The sequence below is a fragment of the Piliocolobus tephrosceles genome, chromosome 2, assembly GCF_002776525.5.
Source record: "Piliocolobus tephrosceles isolate RC106 chromosome 2, ASM277652v3, whole genome shotgun sequence".
Taxonomy (NCBI): Eukaryota; Metazoa; Chordata; class Mammalia; order Primates; family Cercopithecidae; genus Piliocolobus; species Piliocolobus tephrosceles.
This window is the reverse complement of record NC_045435.1, coordinates 178,666,211-178,684,408: the sequence shown is the minus strand read 5'-3', so window position 1 is coordinate 178,684,408 and position 18,198 is coordinate 178,666,211. Positions and strand designations below refer to the sequence as shown.

Genomic DNA, 18,198 nt, shown 5'->3' with positions numbered 1-18,198 from the left:
AACATGAGACTCAGGATGTACTCATACCAGGCACCACGTCTCACCAGAACATGGAAACATGAGACTCAGGATGTACTCATACTGGGCACCACGTCTCTCACCAGAACATGGGGAAGCTTAAACATCATAAATGTATAATTTTCTTTTTCTTTTTTTTTTTGAGTTTGAGTTACAGTCTTGCTCTGTCTCCCATGGGGGCTGGAGTGCAGTGGCGTAATCTTGGCTCACTGCAATCTCCGCCTCCCAGTTTCAAGTGATTCTCATGCCTTAGCCTCCTGAGTAGTTGGAATTACAGATGTGCACCACCATGCCCAGCTACTTTTTGTATTTTTAGCGGAGACAGGGTTTCACCACGTTGGCCAGGCTGGTCTCAAACTCCTGACCTGAGATGATCCACCCACCTTGGGTTCTTAAAGTGCTGAGATTACAGGTGTGAGCTACCATGCCTAGCCATGTATGTTTTTTTTGAAGAACTTGAATGATGAAATTTTCCCTAATGAAAGCAATAGTGTTTATCCAGGTTATGGATTCTATTGTCTTAATTCCAATCTTTCAATTCTATAAAAATAAAAGCTGATATATGAAAAGATACTCAAGGTACATTCTTTTTTTTTTTTGAGATGGAGTCTTGCTTTGTGGCCCAGGCTGGAGTGCAGTGGCGCGATCTCAGCTCACTGCAAGCTCTGCCTCCCAGGTTCACGCCACTCTCCTGCCTCAGCCTCCTGACTAGCTGGGACTACAGGCGCCTGCCACAGCGCCTGGCTAATTTTTTGTATTTTTAGTAGAGATGGGGTTTCACCATGGTCTCGATCTCCTGACCTTGTGATCTGCCCACCTCGGCCTCCCAAAGTGCTGGGATTACAGGCGTGAGCCACCCCGCCCAGCCTCAAGGTACATTCTTAGTCATCAGGAAAATATAAATCAAAACTATAACAAGATACCACTTCACACCCTCTAAGATAGCTACATTTTTTTTTTTTATTAAGATAGACAATAACAAGTGTTGGTAACAATGTGGAGAAATTACAAACTCACAAGTGGCTGGTGGGAATTTAAAACAGTGCAATCACTTTGTAACAGTCTTGCATAGGGTTAAATATAGAGTTAAGATACCATATAACCCAGTGATTCTACTCCTAAATATTATATCCAAGATAACTGAAAACATATATCCCTACAAAATTTTTACATGAATGTTCATAGAAGCACTATATATAATAACCAAAAAGTAGAAAAGAACCCAAATGTCCACCAACTTATAAAGAAATTTTTAAAATGTGGCATATTCATATAATGAATGGAATATTATTCAGCCACAAAAGGCATGAAGCACATGAAAAAAAAATATATATATATATGCTACAATATGGATGAAGCTTGAAAGCATTATACTAAGTAAAAAAAGCCAGTCACAAATGGCTGCATATTATGATTCCATTCATATATAATGTCCAGATGGTAAATCCAGAGACAGTAAGTAGATTAATGGCTGCTTAGGGCTCAGGAAAGGGGGAAATGGGGAGTGACTGCAAATGGTACAGGGTTTCTTTTTGGGGTGATAAAAATATTTTGAAATTAGATAGTAGTAATGGCTGTACAAATGCGAGTACACTCAAAACTACTAAACTCTACACTTTAAAATGGTAAAGCTTATAATATGCAAATTGTATCTTAAAGCTGTTAATAGTTCATAACCACAAATATTAATCATATTTTGTTTTCTCCTTTTTAATCCAGTAAACCAACAAGCAGAGAGAATTAATCATATTTTAGATTTTAGTCTGATTACCTTTAAACACTCACCTCATTCTTTCCATTTTTGTTATTGTTACCCTGTGAAATCATTTTTTCTAGGACAGCAAGAAGATGCAAAGCTTTCTCAGCTTGGTAGGTTAATATATACAGGTCTACAAGCAAAAAACACACTGCTTGGGCAAATTTTTCTTCTGGGAGAAAAAAACACAGGAAAAGAATAGTCACAATCTAAAGTAAAGCACACATCTCAGACCACCCTCTAGACAAGGATACAAAGCTTTAAAGAGCAAAGCATAAATCTTTACTCAAATGAATGCATATCACCTAGAGCCATGAATGAGAGCAACTTGCAATGTCAACAGTGTCATTTTATTAGGCACTGCAAGGTCTCTCATTTCAGAAATTCCAGTGATTAAGTCTTCCTTGGGAAAATATCTACTAAACACTAGCACATGTAATGAGGAAATTACTTTAGGCGGAAAGAAACCTGAATTCCAACAGAGGTTAAGCATTCTTAACCTGAAATGTTGAAATCTGAAATCTGTAATCCTCCAAAATCCAAAACTTTTTTTTTGTTTTTGAGATGGTATCTCACTCTGTCACCCAGGCTGGAGTGCAGTGTTGCAATCTTGGCTTACTGCAATCTCTGCCTACGAGGCTCAAGAGATCCTTTCACCTTAGCCTCCCGAGCAGCTGGGACCACAAACATGTGCCAGCATATCTGGTTAATTTTTTCATAGAGACAGGATTTCACTATGTTGCCCAGGCTGGTCTCAAGCTCCTGAGCTCAAGTGATCCACCCACCTTGGCCTCACAAAGTACTGGGATTATAGGTGTGAGCCACTGTGTCCAGCCTCAAAATCCAAAACTTTTTGAGCCTGTGGCTACTTCTGATTTTATTTCCTATTATCCTCCCCACCTAGCTCCAGTTACGATGACCTTGCTGCTATTGCTCTCACCAAACACAGCCTCTCACTTCAGGTCTTCTCCATATCCCATTACCTCCAGTGGGAATGCTTTCCCTCTAAACAGCAGCAAGGCTAACGTCCTTTCTTTATTCAGGTCTCGTTTCAAATATCATCTCATTCCCAGGCCTTGCTTGATTACCTTACTTAAAAGATCCCTACTCAATCTCTATATTCTCATTCAATTTTAGCTTTACTTCACAACATTCAATATACAGCCAGCCCCCTGTATCTGTGGGTTCTGCACCCACAGAATCAACCAACCTCAGATTGAAAATATTAAAAGAAAAAAAAAGAGTTGTTGCATCTGCAATGAACATGTACAGACATGTTTCCCGTCATTGTTCCCTAAACCATATGGTATAAAAACATTTTCATAGCATTTACAGTGTATTGGATAGTATAAGTAATCTAGAGATTATTTAAAATGTATAGGAGGATGTACACAGACTATATGTAAATACTACACCGTTTTATATAAGGGATTTAAGTATCAGCAGATTTTGGTATCTGAGGAAGGGTGTCCTAGAACCAATTTCTCTTGAATACCAAGGGATGGCTGTTTTTTTATTATGTTGCCTTCTCTCCCATTAGAATAGAAGCTTAACGGGGGTAAAGTTTCTGTATTTCATTCACTGCATTATCTCCAGACCCAGAACAGTGTCTGGTCCTCAGTATTGGCCCATGTCCTCAATTAGTATATGTTGTATGAAGAATCTGAGTACTGGCCAGGCATGGTGGTTCACACCTGCAATCCCAGCACATTGGGAGGCCAAGGTGGGTGGATTGCTTGAGCCCAGGAGTTCCAGACCAGCCTAGGCAACATGGTGAAACTCAGTCTCTGCAAAAAAACACAAAAATTTGCTGGGTGTGGCCGGGCGCGGTGGCTCAAGCCTATAATCCCAGCACTTTGGGAGGCCGAGACGGGCGGATCACGAGGTCAGGAGATCGAGACCATCCTAACTAACCCAGTGAAACCCTGTCTCTACTTAAAAAAATACAAAAAACTAGCCGGGCGTGGTGGTGGGCGCCTGTAGTCCCAGCTACTCGGGAGGCTGAGGCAGGAGAATGGCATAAACCCGGGAGGCGGAGCTTGCAGTGAGCTGAGATCCGGCCACTGCACTCCAGCCGGGGCGACAGAGTGACACTCCGTCCCAAAAAAAAAAAAAAAAATTTGCTGCGTGTGGTGGCGCGTTCACTGTAATCCCAGCTACTCAAGAGGCTGGGGTGGGAGGATCACTTGGGCCTGAGAGGTGGAAGTTGCAGTGAGTGGAGATCACACCATTGCACTCTAGCCTGGGCAACAGAAAGAGACCCCATCTCAAAAAAAAAAAAAAAAAAAGAAGCTGAGTAGTTATGATTCCAAGTTTGACACTGTAGAAAAGGCAAAACTATAGAGAGAGTAAAAGGATCAGTGGTTATAGGTAGAAAGGGAATTAACAGGCACAACACAGAATTCTTAAGGCAGTGAAAAATACTCTGTGTGATACTATAATGAATACATTTGTCCAGACACACAAAACATACACCACCAAGAGTGAACCCTAACGTAAATTATGAACTTTGCATGACTATGATGTAGGTTTATTAGTTATAACAAATGCGCCATACTGTTGGGGGATAATGGTAATGAGAGAGGCTATGGATGTGTTGGGGCAGAGGACACACGGGAAATCTCTGTACTTTCCTCTTGGTTTTGCTGTAAATCTAAACCTTCTCTAGAAAATAGTCTTTAAAAAAATCCACGGCCGGGCGTGGTGGCTCAAGCCTGTAATCCCAGCACTTTGGGAGGCCGAGACGGGCGGATCACAAGGTCAGGAGATCGAGACCATCCTGGCTAACACGGTGAAACCCCGTTTCTACTAAAAAATACAAAAAAACTAGCCGGGCGAGGTGGTGGGCGCCTGTAGTCCCAGCTACTCGGGAGGCTGAGGCCAGAGAATGGCGTAAACCCGGGAGGCTGAGCTTGCAGTGAGCTGAGATCCGGCCACTGCACTCCAGCCCGGGCGACAGAGCCGGACTCCGTCTCACAAAAAAAAAAAAAAAAAAAAAAAAAAAATCCAAGCAGTAAAAGGTAAAAAAAAAAGAGTCATAATATTTTCAAAGAAAAATGGATGTGAATACTGACGAGTCGATTACTATTAATATATTCTGTTCAGCCACAGTGCAGATTAATAGGATTTCATGAATTCCAGAAATTCTTTTTTTTTTTTTTTTTTTGAGAACAAGCTTCGCTCTGGTTGTCCAGGCTGGAGTGCAGTGGTGCGATCTCAGCTCACTGCAACCTCCGCCTCCCGGGTTCAAGTGATCCTCCTGCCTCAGCCTTCCCGAGTAGCTGGGATTACAGGCACGCACCACCACGCCCGGCTAATTTTGTATTTTTAGTAGAGATGGGGTTTCCCCATGTTGGTCAGGCTGGTCTCGAACTCAGATGATCCACCCGCCTTGGCCTCCCGAAGTGCTGGGATTACCGCACCTGGCTGAATTCCGGAAATTCTAAGAAGCATCAATAACAATAACTTTATAGAAAAATGTGTACAGTCCTAAAAGTGTAACTCTGATTTCTAGCTATACAGAAGGACCTGGTCACTAATTACATAATCCCTTACCACTGCTGTCTCTCCTGCCCAGTCTGTCCAGCTACCAAACTCTCAGGATTGAGGGAAAGAAGAGAAGCACCTCAAAATGGCTCTTTGGAGCCATAGTAATCAGTTGTTCAACCACTGTCAGCAAAAGGGGACTCTCTACCTCTTCCCAAAGCACCACAGAGTGCTATCACATCCCACCACTTGTCCTGTGGTAACCACATCAGCAATCAGGCGTTCCTGATAAATTAGGAATTCTCATTTGTGTTTTGGATGTAAAAGAAAGCAATCATGGAAAGAAAAAAAAACGTAACTCACAAATGGAATTTGACTGCTTGTGGGCTAGAAACCAACAGCCCTCTCTAACAACCATTTCCTGGGTCCAGCTTTCTCCTTTGCTCTTCTTTTTTCCTTTGCCCTTACTTTTCTTGCTACTCCTACTTGAGGTTAGTAAGCGAATTAAGATAGCAAAAAAACTAACACTGTTCTATACTTCCTACTCCATAACTACTGCCAGAAATTTCAGTTAGGCAACAGGCAAAAATGAAATACCTCACTGTCCCCTAACATTCCAAAATGCTACTTCCTTAACGTATTAAAGTAAGAAAGGATCAGGTATAATAAAAAAGCGTTTAAACAGCAAAACCCCCACAAACATCACTAAGTGTTTTCAACACTTTCCAACAGCATTTTTTTTTTTTTGAGACGGAGTCTCGCTCTGTCGCCTAGGCTGGAGTGCAGTGGCCGGATCTCAGCTCACTGCAAGCTCCGTCTCCCGGGTTCACGCTATTCTCCTGCCTCAGCCTCCCGAGTAGCTGGGACTACAGGCGCCCGCCATCTCACCCGGCTAGTTTTTTGTATTTTTAGTAGAGACGGGGTTTCACCGTGTTAGCCAGGATGGTCTCGATCTCCTGACCTTGTGATCCGCCCGTCTCGGCCTCCCAAAGTGCTGGGATTACAGGCTTGAGCCACTGCGCCTGACCTTCCAACAGCATTTTTAACAGTTATCTTCAAAATTTGGGAAGGGACACTCAAAGAAAACCTGGATTATATTTTTATCTTTTCTAACCATTAAGCAAAGCTGATACGGCTTTTCTTTTTTTCTTTGAATTCTGACATGGACTTCTCAGATTTAGGTTATCTAGGTAAAAGTATCAGAGAACTTTGCAAGTATAGGGAAGATAGGGAAATTTTTGACTTGACAGATAACATACCAAAAGGCTCTATGAACTGATAAAGTTTTTCACCAACTGATATGGCTTCAGTATACTGCCGCAGATGATAAAGAATGACTGCTTGATTATAGTACAACATGCTGTTTTCAACATCATCTAATCCATCCATTTCTTCAACAGCTGAGTGGACCTATAAAGCAATCAACAGAGATTATATTTTAACAATATTAAGGAAATAAAAAGCAAAAGTGAAATCATTCACATGAATAAAAAGGAACACAGGCCAACATTCTTATTCTGAATTTTTCCATACTTTCAACAGTATCTTTAAATTTTAATTACTCTCACATACTAAAAATTATTTTCATTCTTCTATGCCACACATAATAAAATTTTTAAATGTTTTGATGAGACTTTATTAAGTACCCAGCGCATAGTTAGACAATTATCTTCCTTGTCACTGTGAAGTTATCTTCCCTGTTTCAATTGCTTCTGTGCAGACTTCCCACCTCCTAGTCTCACGACCTACAAGAGGCTACACCAGGCACGCAACAAACTCAAAATGATCTTTCCCATAAAAATGTCACGTAATATTCATAGTTTGATTTCATTTTGTAAAAACTTAGGTAAAATTTAAATGTTAATAACAGCTGGCCAGGCATGGCAGCTCATGCCTGTAATCCCAGCACTTTGGGAGGCCGAGGCAAGCAGAACACTTGAGGTCAGAAGTTCAAGACCAGCTTAGCCAACATGGTGAACCCCATCTCAACTAAAAATACAAAAAAAAAAAAAAAGCTGGGTGTGGTGGCATGCGCCTGTAGTCCCAGATACTCAGGAGGCTGAGGGAGGAGACTTGCTTGAATCCAAAAGGCAGAAGCTGCAGTGAGCCAAGATCACATCACTGCACTCCAGCCTGGGCAATATAGTGAAACTCTGTATCAAACAAAACGAAACAAAAATAGTTAACTATTTACCATGTGCCAGACTAGCTATGTTAAAATTTTTACAGGTTAATCCTCACCACACCACAAGGTCATAGATAATTTTTTTTTTTGAGATGGAGTCACCCAGGCTGGAGTGCAGTAGCACAAACTCAGCTCAGCGCAACCTCTACCTACAGGATTCAAGTGATTCTCCTGCCTTAGCCTCCTGAGTAGCTAGGACTATAGGCATGCGCCACAACTCCTGGCTAATTTTGTATTTTTAGTAGAGATGGGGTTTCACCATATTGGCCAGGCTAGTCTTGAACTCCTGACCTCAGGCGATCTGCCCACCTCGGTCTCCCAAAGTGCTTGGATTACAGGCATGAGCCACCGCACCTGGCCGAGGACATAAATAATTTCATTTCCACTTTATACATAAGGAAACCAGCACAGAAAACTTAATTATCTTACCCAAGACCATAGGGCTAGAAAGTATATTTTCAGGTTTTGTTCCCATAAAAAACAATAGATTTTTTAAAGTACTCAATAACAAAAATACATTGTTGCACACATGACGGTTAGAAAAGGCTTTTATGGGCTTCACTAAAGGCTAACATCTGTAACTGACACCAAAAGAAAAAACAAAAAGCATGACACTTTGCATTCTGAAACTGTATACCCCCTTCTGTAAGCTGTAGCAACAGGTTTTTAAATTTTAATCAAGCTTTACAACCATTGCACAATTCCATATAACACATGAAATTGGAAGTCTACCTGTATTAAAACTAACCTTTGCCATTATGAAGATTGCAATAAATTATTGTTCAATATTCAGTAATTAATTCTAAGACCAACACTTCCTTAGAACTCTGATATACAGTACATGGATTTAACAGCCTTGGTTTGACTAATGGCAAGGAACCTGAAGGTTCACAACACACAATGATTTGTAAATTTTGTAACTGGACTTCAACAGACATCAATCACCCATGTGGTTAAGCTTGACATGATTCAAATGTTAGCAAGTAGTCTTATCTGACCAACATGTGCATCTCAATGAGTTTGGGAACTCTTTATAATCTTCACTTATCAAGTCACTATCTGAAAGAGATTAAAAACAGTATCTTCAAACAGTGAAAACTCAATTTCCAAAGGCAACTCTTTCTGTAGTTAGGTAATGGAGAGAGAATGAGTTAAGAGTTTAGCCAGAAAAGCTTTTAGATAAACTATGATGTTTTGGATTCAGCAATGGTTGAATAATTATCACATGAATAACTTTGCCACATATTCTATGGCTCACCAAAATAGTCTAGTAATTGCTCCAGCCAAAAGAAAAACTACTCAGTAAGTGAAATCAGACGTTTGTTAATTAAAATGGAATAGGTTGAAAAAGGATGTCACTGTGCCCAAGACATGTGACTGCGAACAGAAGTATGATTTAAAGAAGCCAGTAACCACAAGTACAAACACTTCTAGGAAACTCAAGAGTTGGAAGGCCCTAACAAACCTTACAAACAATAAAAGCTAGTGAAAGAACTTCACAAAGTTTTTTTGGCCTAACTGGAAGTTTGCAGGAATTGCTTATTCAAAAAAAGTTTAAAAGCTGAACTTGTTCTCAAAAACCAAACAAATCTGTCCTGGAAGAAACTGTCTATGGGGTCATAGGGTGCATGTTCTAGATTACCAGTAAGCACCATTTTTCCTTTGATTCCGGAACACCAGATAAAGTCATCAGTAATAATACTGGAGTAATGAGGAAATGTGAGGACATACGAATTTATGAAGACTGAGACAGGTAGGAGAACAGGCGCAAGAGTCAGAAGGCCTGGTTTAAATCTGGTCTTCCCCTTCCTAGCTGTATAAATTTAAATTAGACTTCCTAAACCCTGGTTTTAAAACTGAGATAATAAGCACCTACTGCCTCAAGAGTTGAATGTGAGGATTATATGAGATAAGGCATAAAAAGCACTTAATACAGAATTTGGCACCAAGTATGCATTCAATAAATGGTAGCTGTTATTCTCATTTTTGAATTTATTTTTTTTTTTAGAGACGGAGTCTCACTATGTCACCCAGGCTGGAGTGCAGTGGCACACTCTTGGCTCACTGCAAGCTGTGCCTCTCGGGTTCACGCCATTCTCCTGCCTCAGCCTCCCGAGTAACTGGGACTACAGGCGCCCACCACCACGCTCGGCTAATTTTTTGTATTTTTAGTAGAGATGGGGTTTCACCGTGTTAGCCAGGATGGTCTCGATCTCCTTACCTCGTGATCCACCCGCCTCGGCCTCCCAAAGTGCTGGGATCACAGGTGTGAGCCACCGCGCCTGGCCTCATTTTTGAATTTTAATGGGGTTTAAAAATTACTTTATGCCTATAAAGGATTATAGAGAGCCTGAAGGAACCACTTGCTTCTACCTGTGTCACACTTCAGGGTGATATGATACAGTATCGTGGTACTCACGATTACAGGGAAGATCTCATGACTCCCTAACAGCATGAAACAGTAACTAAAATTACAGGCTCTAGAGTTAAACACAACTGAGTTCATGTAGCTCTTACTACTCAAAAACTTTGTGTCTTTGGACAATTTATACAGCTATCTGTGCCTTGGCCTTCCCATTTTTAAAATAAGAAAAATTATATAGTTATTTCACAGGGCTACTGAGAAGAACAAATGAGAAGTTGCATCCAAGGTTCTTGGCAGTGCCTTGTCACACAGTGAACACTTAACATATGCTAGCTGAACCTATCAGCATCATCACTGTTATCAGCCCTCTTGAACACCAAAAGTCTAGCCCTAGGATTCAAGAAACATTGCGTTATAACCAGATCAATCCGCAATTCAAGCCCCAAACCAGACATAAAGCAGAATATCTTCTATTTAATTAATCATCTCCTGATCCAAATGCTAAAACAACTTGACATTAGGATTAATCATATTTTTGTAATCATAAACAAGATATATCTCCATAACTAAGCTCCTTCATATAGTTCTTTCTTTCTCAAAATTTCAAAGCTCATTCGAATTTGGTATATTAGTCTATTCTGTTCAAGTTAATTAAAACCCCAGTTAAAAAAAATCACACAACATACCTTTTATCTCCTGGAATAATAATTTTACGGAAACAAAATTAATGCTAACAAATGCTTCAGACAAGAAATGCCAGACAAATCACATTTATTTTCCTTAACTATTTGTATCTGATAAATTAAAGAACAGAACAATACTTTTTATAGTTAAATTCATTTGTGTATCACCTGATTCTTCAGCTGGTTAAGTGTTTGTCTCAAATTATCTGTTGTTGTTTGGTTACTTTTAAAAAACTCAGCTACTGCTGTATTCAAAATTATTTTATAATCATCTTTGTTTATATCTTGTAGACAGGCAAGGTGTTGTAGACAGGCATCATAATTTCCAGACTAAAAAAAAAAAAACCACACACACACACACAAAATTACACACCAGCTTTAAGAACAGTATATCATTCCAAATACATTTCATTCATCTTTATCTTAAAAGTTCTTAAAAAGAAAGATGTAGTTTCCCCACATATACTAATCAAAGTCACTAGATAAAGCAATATTCATGTCAGTTAAGAAACTGTGGATATTTACTTCCTAAGACTCAAAACCCTGACACTGACACATGTAAGACACATATATTGATATGATAAATATGTTGGTATGTACACATAGTGCTAGCAGGGTATTAATGGCTGAGGCTAGTCAAGAAAGGTAATATAATCACTCCAAATTTTATTTTCTAGTAAATATATTTCAAATACCCAAGCGTTAAGTTCTGCTTACATGCACGTAACCTGATAACCAAATAAGGTTTTCTTTCATATTGTTTAATGTCAGAAAAGCTAAAATTCTGCCAATAAAGTTTTGGGGTTCCATTTTAAAGTACCTTCAAGAAAATAATTTTTGAATCTGATATTTTCATAAATAAATAAATAAAGAATTGAACAGCATAGTGAAATGAAAAGACTGATCCACATACTTACAAATCTAAATTTAAAAGACTTAAAAACAACAGTATATGAGTTAAAACATGTTTACAAAAACACAAAAACTTGAGAATGGCTCCAATTACTCTCATTTCTTTCACCATATTTAAACTCTAAAACATTTATTTTTAAAATTAAATAAACCTACTTATCTCTAACTCTTGAATTATTACAGAGTAAAAATTGTAAATTTAAAAATTCACTATGAAAAGATTCATACTTGACAGAACCCTACAACTTGAGCAGATTAAGAGAAGCCATTTCTTACTGTGAAAGCTTGGAAAGCATTGGTGGATAACTCCTTTTCTTGATCAGTGATCCCAGAGGACTGACCTGTGCCTTCATGTTTCTCTGCTCCCTGATCTGCAAACATATAAGTTTCACAGTTCTTTAGAAATAAAAGTTGTACAGTGGTCCCTTCTTATCCAGTTTCACTTTCTGCAGTTTCAGTCACCCAAGGTCAAGTATGGTATGAAAATATCAAATGGAAAATTCCAGAAATAAGCAGTTCTTAAGTTTTAAACTGCAATGTTCTGAGTAACATGATGAAATCTCTTGCCATCCTGCAGTGTCCCACTCTGTCCCATCCAGGAAGTCAATCATTCCTTTGTCCAGCATTCCATGTTGTATAAGATACCTCCCACTTGGACACATATTAGCCATCTTGGTTATCAGATCAATAGGTCATAGGAAGAGAGGTGACTAGGGTATAGTAAGATATTTTGAGAAAGAGAAACTACATTCAGATAACTGTTATTATTACTGTTGTTGTTTATCTCTTACTATGCTTCATTTATAAACTTTATCATAGTTATGTATGTATAAAAAAAACAGTATATAGATTCAGTACTATTTGTGATTTCAAGTATCCACCGGAGGTCCCTGACTGTATCTCCTGAGGAAAAGGTGGGGGACTACCGTATAGTGAATTTGTCCCTAGTTTTCATCTTGTGTTCTTCCTAATAAAGTTGCCAAAGTTAGGGCTCTCTCAACAATGACTGACCAATGTTACAAGCTAGTAAGAAGCTACTCCTCTGAAAACTTGAAAAGCTTCCTTTGGCCAAGTTGAAACACAATGAAAAACCTGCCCACTTAAATAAAGACCACAAGCTCTGTTGATGAGGACATTCAAGCTGAGACTATTGTGATCTTTAAAAAATATTAGATCTGCCACTCAGCAACATACAGTCCCACACAGTCAAGCAACTATGCCAGGTGCTGGAGACAGAAAAAGATAAACACACCTACGATGCCTTTAAGAGATTTATAATTTAGTTGGAAAGTAGTAACACTTAGAAAACTACATTGATAAGGGCTTACAGCTAATTTCCAGGCAAGGAATATTTTCATAGGCTCAGAAATCTAAAAGATTAACACATTTAAAAAGTTTCTTTAATATGTTAAGTGTCCATATAAATTCGCAGTAAAGGTTAATAATCTGTTTAGCTGGGAAAACTACCTCCTACCTCTATAATTTACTATTTTAAATATTAGATTTTTTGCTTTTTGTTTTAATTTGAAAATAGAATTCCAAATTAAAGGTAAAAATCTCAGCTGAACCAAACCTAAAACTACTAACTCACTTAACAAAAGTGTGTGAAGTACTCTAACAAATGCTTCAATACTTTTTATAGTTCTCTCAAGAGTCTTTGTTGGCTGGGCATGGTGGCTCATGCCTATAATCTCAGCTACTTGGGAGGCTGAGGCACAAGAATCGCTTGAACCTGGGAGGCAGAGGTTGCAGTGAGCTGAGATCACGCCACTTCACTCTAGCCTGGGCAACAGAGTGAGACTCTGTCTTGAGGGGGAAAAAAAAAAAAAAAGGGCCAGGTGCAGTGGCTCACACCTGTAATCCCAGCTCTTTGGGAGGCTAAGGCGGACGGATCACAAGGTGAGGAGATAGAGACCATCCTGGCTAACATGGTGAAACCCACCCCGTCTCTACTAAAAATAAAAAAATTAGCCGGGCATGGTGGTGGACGCCTGTAGTCCCAGCTACTCGGGAGACTGAGGTAGGAGAATGGCGTGAACCTGGGAGGCAGAGCTTGCAGTGAACTGAGATTGCGCCACTGCACTCTAGCCTGGGCAACAGAGCAAGACTCTGTCTCAAAACAAAAACAAAAACAAACCAACCAACAAAACTACCAGAGACTGGACAATTTATAAAGAAAAGAGACTCAGGCCGGGCGCGGTGGCTCAAGCCTGTAATCCCAGCACTTTGGGAGGCCGAGACGGGCGGATCACGAGGTCAGGAGATCGAGACCATCCTGGCTAACACGGTGAAACCCCGTCTCTACTAAAAAAATACAAAAAACTAGCCGGGCGAGGTGGAGGGCGCCTGCAGTCCCAGCTACTCGCGAGGCTGAGGCAGGAGAATGGCGTGAACCCCGGAGGCGGAGCTTGCAGTGAGCTGAGATCCGGCCACTGCGCTCCAGCCCGGGCGACCGAGCGCGACTCCGTCTCAAAAAAAAGAGACTCAATTGACTCATGGTTCTGCAGGCTGTACAGAAAGCACATATGGGGAGTTCTCAGGAAACTTACAATCATGGCAGAAGGCAAAGAGGAAGCAAGCACATCTTCACATGGTTGGCAGAAGAGAGAGCAAAGGGCGGGGGGGTGCTACACACTTTTAAATAATGACATCTAGTGAGAACTCACTCATTATCACCAGTACAGCAAGGGAAAAATCCATCCCCATGATCCAGTCACCTCCCACCAGGTCCCTCCCCTAACATTGGGGATTTACAATTCAACATGAGATTTGGGTGGGGACACAGAGCTACACTATATCATTAGGTCATTGTTTTTTGGTTTTTTGTTTTTTTCAAAAGAGTCTAAGCTAATTAGAATTAATTAAATAGAATCAGAATGCCCTACATTCTGAATTTTTCTGGTTATTTCCTCAATATTACATGCAGTTTAACATTTCTGGCAAGAATACTATATAGGTAATGTAAAATTAGCCATTTTTATTTATTTTTTATTTATTTATTTAGATGGAGTCTTGCTCTGTCACCCAGGTTGAACTGCAGTGGCACAATCTTGGTTCACTGCAACCTCCGCCTCTTGGGTTCAAATGATTCTCCTGCCTCAGTCTCCCGAGTAGCTAGGACTATAGGCGCCTGCCACCACATCTGGCTAATTTTTGTATTTTTAGTAGAGACGGGGTTTTGCCATGTTGGCCAGGCTGTTCTCAAACTCCTGACCTCCCAGGTGACTGCTGGCCTCAGCCTCCCAAAGTGCTAGGATTACAGGTGTGAGCCACTGTGCTTGGCCTAGTCATTTTTAATGTTAAGTTTTCTTTTCTGCAAAAAATTTACCATTTGTTTTTAAAAGGTGCCTTTTATATTTTATTATCTCCCAAAGAATATTCTGTTTCTTGGTTCTACTCACTAGCAAAAGGTCCATGCATCACTAATAGAAGTATCATTAAAAGGAAATGTGACCACTGCATAAATGTGATGTCATGGGCCGCAAACATAGGTAGGTGATGGCAACGTCACTGTGTATGACTTTAAAGAATTTCAAAGTCTAGGCCGGGCGCGGTGGCTCAAGCCTGTAATCCCAGCACTTTGGGAGGCCGAGACGGGCGGATCACGAGGTCAGGAGATCGAGACCATCCTGGCTAATACGGTGAAACACCGTCTCTACTAAAAAATACAAAAAAACTAGCCGGACGACAAGGCGGGCGCCTGTAGTCCCAGCTACCTCGGGAGGCTGAGGCAGGAGAATGGCGTGAACCCAGGAGGCGGACCTTGCTGAGATCCGGCCACTGCACTCCAGCCTGGGCAGCAGAGCAAGACTCCGTCTCAAAAAAAAAAAAAAAAGAAAAAAAAGAATTTCAAAGTCTCATAATATTTGAATTTCTTATTTATACATGAATTTTTTTTCATACAGAATTGTTGCTTCAGACTGAAACTCAAAGACCTCCAAAGCTTGAACTTATCTGCAAAATGGGGATAAGAAAACCCTTTTTCAAGTTATCGTAAGGCTTTAGTAAGAATATATGTAAAGTAATTGGCATATACCTGGCAGAGTAAACCCCCAATACGTAGCACGATAGTGCAGATTCTATCCTTTTCAACATACAGCGGGAGGCAGGTTGCACACTGACGTACAGACAATTTTTAGAATTGAACTAAGACTAAAACTTTAATGTCACTTCTGAAATTAAACAGATGCTACAGAAGTGGAACTGGGGCAAATTTCAGCTTCCCTATTTACTAAAATGCGAGTCTGTATTATATAGTTTTTAGCATCCCTTCCAACTCAGATTGAGTAACTCCAAACACGCTTCTATAAAGAAACTGAGGCCAGGTGCAGTGGCTCATGCCTGTAATCTCAGCACTTTGGGATGCTGAGGCGGGCGGATCACCTGAGGTAGGAGTTCGAGACCAGCCTGGACAACATGGTAAAACCCCAATTAAGGTATCAATGGAAGACAAATCCCCACATGAGAAATAGTAGACCATCTTGTCCCCAAGTTTACCCCTCGAGAGTGCCTACAACCAACTTTCCAGAAAGTTGTCAAGAATCACACCAGTCATGGGGTTCTTTTGCTTACTGTCTCCTTTCCATTCTTCCCTCTCCTTCAATAGATCTGCCAACATGGACTCAAGTTGGGGCTACAGCTGGCAGAATGCTCCCCCAGTATGGTGTCCCAGAGTTTCATCTTTCACAGTAGCCTCCACTTTCGCACCTCATCCAGCACAAGCCTCCTTCCAGGATACTGGGAAGTTGACTCCTTCTATAATGGCCACCAGCAGTTGCCTAGATAAACAAGCTCCCTTATCCTCAAGAACCCTGCCACAGTCCTTTATAGTGTTCCTGAAACACTAGAAACTTGCTGAAAGAAGAGTAAATATGAATGGCTTAATAACAGGAAATGAAACTCAGCCTCATTATCTATTAAATAATTGTAAATTATACCATGGCACATTAACAGTTATTAAGTCTACATAACTTGATGTGGAAAAATATCTACAACATGTTGTTAAATAAAAGAAAGAGATTGCAAACTGCTTTGTACAACTGAATCCTATGTTTTATAAAAACATATACACAAATATGTACCTCTGAATAAGTATAGAATAAAGTCTACAAGGATACACAGCAAACTATTCATCAAATTGTATGTGCACTTATGATCTGGGCACTTTGTGATTACTGCCTAGACACCAGGAGCATCTCAAAGCACCAGTTGTTGGCCAGGTTTGGTGGCTCACACCTGTAGTTCCAGCATTTTGGGAGGCCAAGGTGGGTGGATCACTTGAGCCCAGGAGTTCAAGACCAGTCTGGTCAGCATGGTGAAACCCCGTCTCTACAAAAAACACAAAAATTAGCTGGGTATGGTGGCATGCATCTGTAGTCCCAGCTACTAGGGAGGCGAAGGTGAGAGGATTGCTTAACTCAGGAGGTGGAGGGTGCAGTGAGTTGAGATTGTGCCATAGCACTCCAGCCGGGGCAGCAGAGTAAGACCTCATCTTCATAAACTAAAAATAAAAGAACCAGTTGTCAACAGAACTAACTTTGGGAAGTCCTAGCCTGGCACATGTCAGCAGTCAGTGAAGAATGCCAACTTCCTTTTTCCAAGAAGGCAATATGACATAATTAAAAGAATCAGTCACATCTTCAGTCCAGTCTTTCTTTGGCCTGTCTTTAATTGGAGATGCTAAATAAATACAGCTCCCTTCCCCCTTTTCCTTTTACCAGAACTAAAAATTCTTGTATTTTTAAAAATCTATTTACGTTTGTACTTTAAACATAAAAATTAACAATAAAATTCAATTTCATGTGACTTGACTATGAAACAGCTCTTCAGATCACTATGAAACCCCCAGAAGACTGCACACCCTTTTGAGAGTCACCACTTACAACAACGTAATACTGTATAACTTGTACTTAAAAAAACTCATCTAAGATCTGAGAACTTATCTGCTCTATAAAAAAAGGCATTCTAGTATTTGGGCTTATTAAAAGTGTTACTTCTGATAATTAAAGTTAGCAGGTCAATTAGTATTTTATTTCCACTTTAGCATACAACAGGGAGGAGGAAAAGCTAAGAGTTAAGTGAATAAAGTTTGCCAGTTTCAAAAGACAATGTTAAACAGTTTTTTCTGTGGAAAGTCAGTAACAAGGAGTTTAACTGCAAGAACATACTGTTTACCCAACACATGTGTTTTGCAAAACTGTCAGGTGCACAAAAAAGGTAAGGACCAATTATTTTAAAATGTGTAAAAACGGGACACAGGACTTTAGGACCTCAGACAGCAAGTTATAAGTTTAGATTGAAACAGAATCCTCAATCCACCATATTGTCACCATAAAATTTTAACAACGAATATAAATACCTTTCATGTTTCATTTATTATTAAAGATTTTAGAAAACCTAACATTTTAAAAAATGTGTCTTGTCTCATAAAGAAGCATAATAGATTTAAACCAAACGCCAAAAATTCTTAGTTTGCCATCAAGTTATCTCTAAAGCTTCTTCTAAAATATGCCCCTTGGCTGGGCACAGTGGCTCACACCTATAATCCCAGCACTTTGGCAGGCCAAGGCAAGAGGACTGCTTGAGCCTAGGAGTTCGAGACCAGCCTGGGAAACAAAACGAGACCCTGTCTCTATTAAAAAAAATTGTTTTAATTAGCCAGGCATAGTGGCATGTGCCTGTAGTTCCAGCCACTTTGGGGGCTAAGGTGGGATAATCGCTGAAGCCTCAGAGGTTGAGGCTACCGTGAGCCATGACCATGCCATTGCACTCCAGCCTGGGTGACAGAGTGAAA

At 40.2% G+C, this 18,198-nt stretch overlaps 1 protein-coding gene across 6 annotated transcripts in view; it reads right to left on the bottom strand.

Moving 5' to 3' along the window:
- The window catches only part of CNOT10 (CCR4-NOT transcription complex subunit 10), a 61,620-nt gene that overhangs the window by 25,506 nt on the left and 17,916 nt on the right, over window positions 1-18,198 (bottom strand). For 2 of the 6 annotated variants that reach the window (XM_026455680.2, XM_026455679.2), the window contains exons 2-6: window positions 16,641-16,733; window positions 11,682-11,776; window positions 10,662-10,823; window positions 6,520-6,670; window positions 1,804-1,946 (exon numbers count right to left, since the gene is read on the bottom strand). In XM_026455680.2, coding sequence (XP_026311465.1) covers window positions 1,804-1,946; window positions 6,520-6,670; window positions 10,662-10,823; window positions 11,682-11,776; window positions 16,641-16,733 — 644 coding nt within the window. The remainder of the gene's footprint in view (window positions 1-1,803; window positions 1,947-6,519; window positions 6,671-10,661; window positions 10,824-11,681; window positions 11,777-16,640; window positions 16,734-18,198) is intronic. The other 4 variants (XM_026455681.2, XM_026455682.2, XM_026455683.2 and 1 more) reach the window with 4 other exon arrangements.